At 44.7% G+C, this 7,500-nt stretch overlaps 1 protein-coding gene across 1 annotated transcript in view; it reads left to right on the forward strand.

Annotated features, from left to right (window-relative positions):
• LOC113580623 (zinc finger protein 236) overlaps window positions 1-7,500 on the forward strand; it is a 38,584-nt gene that overhangs the window by 22,274 nt on the left and 8,810 nt on the right. The window contains 8 exon segments of the mRNA XM_035528297.1: window positions 125-416; window positions 1,733-1,836; window positions 2,143-2,571; window positions 3,520-3,662; window positions 3,824-4,052; window positions 4,253-4,432; window positions 6,890-7,042; window positions 7,247-7,386. Coding sequence (XP_035384190.1) covers window positions 125-416; window positions 1,733-1,836; window positions 2,143-2,571; window positions 3,520-3,662; window positions 3,824-4,052; window positions 4,253-4,432; window positions 6,890-7,042; window positions 7,247-7,386 — 1,670 coding nt within the window.

Genomic DNA, 7,500 nt, shown 5'->3' on the forward strand with positions numbered 1-7,500 from the left:
GCATTAACTGTCTTACCAGACCTAAAGGGAGTGAGTGGCACTTCCTACTGGCCAGCTGGTAGGTGCTTGAAGGTGCTGATCAGTAGTGGCTGTCTGATGGTTGTATACTTTTGATGCTTCGCAGTGCTGGATGGGGAAGAGGTTGGAGAGGATGATGGCAGTACGGAGCAGTCCATGATGAAGAGGTGCCGAGCAGGCATCATTACCTTCACAGAGGAGCAGACAGCTGAGCTGGCTAAGAGAGAGCCTGCAGACATCGCCTCCATCTCTGAGAGGGTTCTGGTCCAGTCTGCGGCCGAGCGGGACCGCATTAGCGAGATGAAGGACAAGTCTGTGGTGCTGGACCAGGAGCCCAAGTTTGCCAACCGCTGTCAATACTGCCCGAAGAGCTTCAAGAAGCCAAGTGATCTAGTCAGGTAATAGTATGTATTCACATGTGCTGGCTTCCCTCTGCATGGGGTGGTGGGTCTAGTATGTGGGATTGACCACACTGGCCCACCGCTGGCTTCAATCATTATAAAGGTCATGGGACTGGGCTCTTTTTTTACTTAACTTTATGTTTGGCTAGCTTCTGTATAATACTTAAATACTGTATATTCATCTTCCTTTCCTTTTCATTTAGAGGTTCACTCCAAGATGAGCTGATTATATATATGCCAAACATGTCCTTTTCTAAATGTCTTAGAGCTGTGTCAAAGTCAAATGTATTTATATAGCATTGTCACAAAGCAGCTTTACACATGCCCAGGTCCAGTCCCCCAGTGTGCAAGCCAAGGGCGACAGTGGCAAGGAAAAACTCCCTAGAACATGAAGAAGAAACCTTGAGAGGAACCAAGACTCAAAGGGGGGGCCCGTCCACCTCTGTCCAGCAATGGACACTACAATACTGTTAGTCACTACAGAGCTGTGTCAGTGTGCCAGCTGCAGGAAGTGTGTAATGCTGTGCAACATGGGAGAGTGCACAGTTCTCAGAAGCTCACGGATTGTCAGAGTGGTTGTTGAGATGTGTGTTAGGTGTACTGTGTTGGGTTGTGAGAGTGGTTGTTGATGTGTGTTGGTTTTACTGAGCTAAGGTGGTGGAAGTGATTACTGAGGTGTGTGTTAGGTGTACTGTACCTGATGAGCTCATTCACTAAACTTCCACCAGCTTACTGCTGTCTGATCCATAGTGTCTACCTGTGCTTTGGTTGTTAAACTGTTTGCCATGGGTTTCAGTTTGACCTGTAGGTTGAGTTGTAGGGTGAGCTCCGAGCTGTAAGTTGGGAGTTATATGCCCTGTGAGTTGTTGGTTGGGAGTTATAAGCCCTGGCAATTGCAGAATGCTGTCATTGTAGGAGGCATAGCAGTAACTGGCTGATAATTTCTGGTTTGATTAAAATTCTGCTTGTAGTAGCACTGTGTGTAACTGAAGATAGTCCTTGTGCATAAGGTTTGCGGAGGAAGACTAGCTGTATTAAACCATAACTTGTGGTCTAATAGTAATGGACATAAGGATTAATGATATCTTGATTAACATTGCTGTGCATGAACAAGGTGTGGCTGATTAAAGGAGAGCACTGGGAGCATCAGTGAGCACTTAGCACAGATGTATATCTTTTCTGAGACTAGCTTTAAAGTCTGTGCAGTAAGAAATACAAAAACTCTTCATACCAACTGGATTTGGTGCCCCTGCGGTGTGTTTTTGCACCTGTGTAACAACCAATCTGACAGTGCTGTTGTCTTTTGACCGCAGACACATCCGCATCCACACAGGGGAGAAGCCGTATAAGTGTGAGGAGTGTGGGAAGAGTTTCACAGTCAAGTCCACCCTGGACTGCCATGTCAAGACCCATTCAGGTAGGTGTCTGAGATGTGAGCATGCACAAACAGCCCCATCAACCCACTGTCACCTGGATTGCAGGCTTTCTGAATTTGAGGAACAACAAAGGATTTGACAAAAGAACCAGGTTTTTATAGTGGAAATAATTACTGCCCAGGGTAAGCGAATACCAGGTTCTAGGATCCAGTTCAGTTCTTTGCTGCGGATTGACCTCATGGCTGTGCTGTCTGATTATGTGAGTGATGCATGGTGAATAACATTAACCCAGATGCAGATGTGCCTTTGTGCATCTGCCTAATGTCTGCTAATGTATATTTTTGCAGGTCAAAAACTGTTCAATTGTCACATGTGCAACACATCCTTCTCCACGAAGGGCAGTCTGAAGGTGCACATGCGTCTACACACGGGCTCCAAGCCCTTCAAGTGTCCATACTGTGAGCTGCGCTTCCGCACCTCTGGCCACCGCAAGACCCACATCCAGTGCCACCTGCGCCAGGGGTCTGACATCAGGAAGGGCAGGCGCGGGGCCGGGGCCGAGAGGGCTGCAGGTTCAGCCGTTCAGAGCCAGACCACCACAGGGCAGCAGACCCCCACTGCTGCAGAGACTCTTCCCCCAGTAGGACTCCTGCATGCTGGCTCCACAGACTCCAGCATCTACATCCCCACCAACCCAGTCCTCACAGGCCAGTATGAACAGAGCCTTCTTCAGCAGGGACTCGTTGGACAGACCATTTTACCTGCTACCATGTCAGGTGATTTTCATGCACACACACACACACACACACACACACACACACACACACACACACACACACACACACACACACACACACACACACACACACGCACGCACACACACACACACGCACACACACAAACATACTTATTTATGGCAAAAAAAACTGCAGGAAAGTTTCTTGAATGTAGTCAGTAAATATTAAATCTTAACCTGAAATGGAATTTTCTTAGTGTAATATTCAGGCGTCATTTTGACGCCTTGCTGGTTCCTAACCCAGGAGGATTATAGCAAATAGAATGGATCGCTGTACAAGGTGAAGAGATCAGATAACTCTGCTCTGTAGAAGTCACAGTTTCAGAATATGATGAGTGCCTCCTTTAAATCTGTGTTGTTTGTGTATATTTAGATTCTATTTCCAGAAGGAAATCATCCATTAAGACGATTTTTCATTAAGACAGTTTTTCAGGGGTTAAGCTTTGAGCAGGCTGTAAGAGTGTTTCTCTCCACATAGAAACACACTCCCATCATATAAAAATCACAGCAACAACACAAATACCTATCAGGTCTGTAAATTCTGGCTTTACACCAAATTACAGTACGAGGTCTTGGCCAAAGGTGATATAGTTCAGCTGGGAGAAGCCAATAGTCAGGTTTGGAAGTTACAGGAAAGCAAAATGACCCTGTGCCATAAGAGATCACTGGGGTCAGGAAGTTTTATGGTTAAATGCCCAAGCCTCCGAGCTTCCAGGAGCCACGTGTATCTTCGGCTAGATTATTTGAACGTGTTTGGAATTTATCATTGAGTGTTTTACACTAGCAGTGTAACTGACATGCTCACAGACTGGGTTCATTAGTACTTTTACAATCTCACACTGATGAGTCTACATGCGTGCGTCTGTGTGCGTGCACGCGCGTGTGTGTGTGTGTGTGTGTGTGTGTGTGTGTGGTTACCATGCAGCAGGGGCTGATCTGACGGTCTCCCTGTCTGAGGGTCTGGCTACCCTGGAGGGGATTCAGCTTCAGCTTGCCCCAGCCAGCATTCTCTGCCCCAATGTGCAGATCTCAGGCATCGACACCACCAACATCAATAACATCACCCTGCAGGTAACACCTATGTAATTGTAAATGTAATTGTGTGTTTGTGCATGCTCGGTGTAACTGCGCATGTGTGTTGTTTTTGTGCCCCGTATTATTGTCTCTGTGTGCCCTGTATAACTCGGTGTGTGTGTTTTTGTATGTGTCTGCGTGTCTGTGTGCACATGCAGATTGACTCCAGTATTCTGCAGCAGACTCTGCAGCAGAGTGGCTTGCTGGCCCACTCTCTAAGTGGAGAGCCTGCCCCTCCCCAGCACTCCACACACCTGCTTGCAGCAACAGGTGATGCGTCAGTCCCAGCCAATGTGGTGATCCAGCCAATAAGCAGCCTCCCTCTACAGAACTCCTCCTCTTCCGCCAGCGTTACTATTGGCAACCTCACAGAGCAGGACAATGCAGGTCTCTTATACCTGTATATGTACACACACACACAAAAACAGTTTCTTATGAAAACATATGCTTGCGGCATCTTTGCCCCTCTTAGCCTGATATCTTTTTTGAATAGTAGTGAACTGCTGCAGATTACAAATGCATCTTGGTCTTATCACAAATGCATCTTTCACCCACAAATTGGGTGTTGTGCATGTGTTCTGCTGCAGGCGCTGAGCAGTTGGCACAGGTGGTGGAAGCCCCAGGACTGGTGGGTGGCAGTTCAGGGGCCCCAGAGATTACCCTCACCATCAGCAACTCCACTCTCACCCAAGCTCTCTCTCATTCACACACACACACGGCTGCAGTGCCGGCAAATAACAGCCAGGAGATCACCCTCACTATATCAGGTACCGTACACACAGACAATCAATGACACACACACTCACAGCATATTGGGCAAGCAGCAAAACAAGAGAGTTTTCCTGCTCCTGTTGTATAAGCTCTCATTTTCCAAACCTTGAACCTGAATATTTTTTGACTCTGCAATTTGTTTCTTTGTATTAGACTTAGCTGGCTGGTCCAGTGCTCCCAGGGGTAGTCGTCGCCACATTCACTCTGTACAAAAGCCTCTTCACAATGAACTTCTTCTGAGTCTTAAACTCTTACCCTTCACTTACTTTTAACAGGCACAAGAACATATGTTTTCCTTTGACCACACTGACTAAATTTATGCATAGATAAATAATTCCTCAGCAGAAGAACCAACATTGATTAAAGTGCCAAGAACTCATCACCTATTTCCATGATCAGCAGAACTAAAATTAGAAGGAAAAGGTTGCTAAGGTTGGCTGCTGCAGCCACACCCTGACACAGGAGAGGGCAGGATCTCTGCTTTAGCACAGCCACACACACGCAGAAACATATTAGATCAATCCTATTTTAGATTCAGCTGTGAGACAGGCAGTGTAATGATCAGACTAAAGCTGACAGTCTTCCAGTGTTCTGAGGACAAAACTGCAATTATTCTGTCAGTTTATCATAGCAAGTGTTTAGCCTGAAAGAATCATGGTGTTTTACTTTGTTCAAATTTTGGCCTCATGAGTCAGATGTATCTAATGCATGGTTATTATGGTGTGCGTGCCTGTGTTTTCATCAGTGTGTATACAGTCCTGGCCAAAGGTTTACAACTGACAAATTGGTTTTCAAAGTTTCCTGCCTTAGTTTTTTAGATCCTTTTGTCAGATGTTTATATGGTATAGTGAAGTATAATTATAAGCACTTCATGTTTTTTAGCTATTTAATGACAAAAATACATCCAGTTTAAGCAAACACTTTTACAGTGTAGACCCTTCTTTAAGACTTCTGCAATTCACCTTGGCATGCTGGGTATCAGCTTTGTCACTTGGTGCTCTGTCACGCTGGAAAAAGCATTGTTCATCACCAAATTTCTCCTGGATTGTTGGGAGGAGTTGCTCTTGGAGGATGTTGATGCTATTTCCTATTCATGGCAGTGATCTTAGGCAAAGTTTCGAGCAAAGCCACTCCCTTGTATAAGAAACCCCAAACATGAATGGTCTCAGGATGTCTCACTGTTGGCATGACAAGATTCACAGCGCTCACATTTTCTTCCCTGGACACTCATTTGTCCCAAACAGTCCGAAGGGGGCTTCAGAGAAAATAACTTTACCCCAGTCCTCTGCAGTCCATTCCCTATACATCCTGCAGAATGTCAATCTGTCTTTGATGTTTTTCTTGGAGAGAAGTGGCTTTTTTACACCAAGCAATCCTCCAAAAGCCTTTGCCTCACTGTGCGTGCAAATGCACTCACACCTGCTCTCTGCCATTCCTGAGCCAGCTCTGCACCGGTGGTGACACAATCCTGTAGCTACATCCTCTTTACGAGATACTACTGGTGCTTTTTTAACTTTTTTGGGTGCTCTGAAGTCTTCTTCACTGCAATTGAACCTCACTCCTTGACGTTCTTGATAAATGGTTGATTTAGGTGCTGTCTTACAAGTAGCAATGTCCTTGCCTGTGGTTTTAGCTGCCTTGTCCTCGTTAACACTTTCTCCTGAGCTAACAAGAAGATCACTGAAATGAGCAGTGCATTTGTGGCAGGGCTGAAATGCAGTGGCTGGAATGCAGTGGCTGAAATGCAGTGGCTGGAATGCAGTGGCTGGAATGCAGTGGCTGGAATGCAGTACATTTTGTAATCCAAGTTAGTCCTCATGGAAAGGAATCACTTTGCAATTAATTGCACTTCATCTAATCACTCTTCACAATATAGAGTTAATGCAAATTGACACCATAAAAACTGAAGTAGCAAACTTGGTGAAAACCAAAATTTGTGCTAGTCTCAAAACCTTTGGCCACGGTTGTATTTATCTCTTCCTACCTCATGTTGTGCAGCAGTAATTAAACCAAGTTGTGATAATATGATTGTGTCTTATAAATATTAAAGGAACTTTTTTTTTTCTTCTGAAACACAACAATTTCTGCTCCCCAAGATCATACACTGTTTGGTTTGGAAATTCTTATTACTTATATTAGTTCTACAATGTAACCTCTTCCAAAATATTTTTTCAACATTTATAATTTATTATTAAATTATTAATGATTTCCATAATATTCTAAAACTTGATTATTTAAGCATTGGAATATAGCCGGGCTCCTGGATGACACATTCCCGAAGTAAAACATGTCACTTTGTTAGTCTATGCATTCATTAGACATTTAGGTCTAATCTCTCTCTCTCTCTTTAAAATTCAATTCAGTTCAGTACAGTCGTGCCTTACTGGCATGACAAATATTCACACTTGTATTGGCAAAGCTTTGATTTTTCTCACACGCCCTCCATCCAATAGGTCAGGATATATTGGCACAACCCTGTGCAGGTGCAGGAGTGGAGGTGGGTGGGACATTGAGACTGGCCACACCCCACCCCAGCAACAGTAGCTCTCTGACTCTCAGCTCTGAACAGCTCCTTCCACACAACTCTGCCACCACAGGCATGACAGGTGAGAGTCAAACCCCTGAAAGCATGCAAGAGGGGACATTTAGTGGATCAAAACTAAAAAAAAGTGTGTGTGGGTTTGGTTTTTTTTTGGTTTTTGTGTGTGTGTGTGTGTGTGTGTGTGTGTGTGTGTGTGTGTGTGTGTGTGTGTGTGTGTGTGTGTGTGTGTGTGTGTGTGTGGTGTGGTGTGTGTGTGTGCACGCCACAGTTACCACACTGGCTCCCAGCACCTCTCTCTCCCAAAATCTTGTGATGTCCTCAGCGGGCATGGCCAGTGATGGCAGTGTTACACTCACTCTGGCAGACACACAGATGCTGGATACAGTCACACTGAACCTGGATACACAGGTATCACATGCACACTCACGCAGATATGCTATTACTATCATGTTTATATATATATATATATATATATATATATATATATATATATATATATATATATATATATATATATATACA

Source organism: Electrophorus electricus, chromosome 7 (genome assembly GCF_013358815.1).
Source record: "Electrophorus electricus isolate fEleEle1 chromosome 7, fEleEle1.pri, whole genome shotgun sequence".
NCBI lineage: Eukaryota > Metazoa > Chordata > Actinopteri > Gymnotiformes > Gymnotidae > Electrophorus > Electrophorus electricus.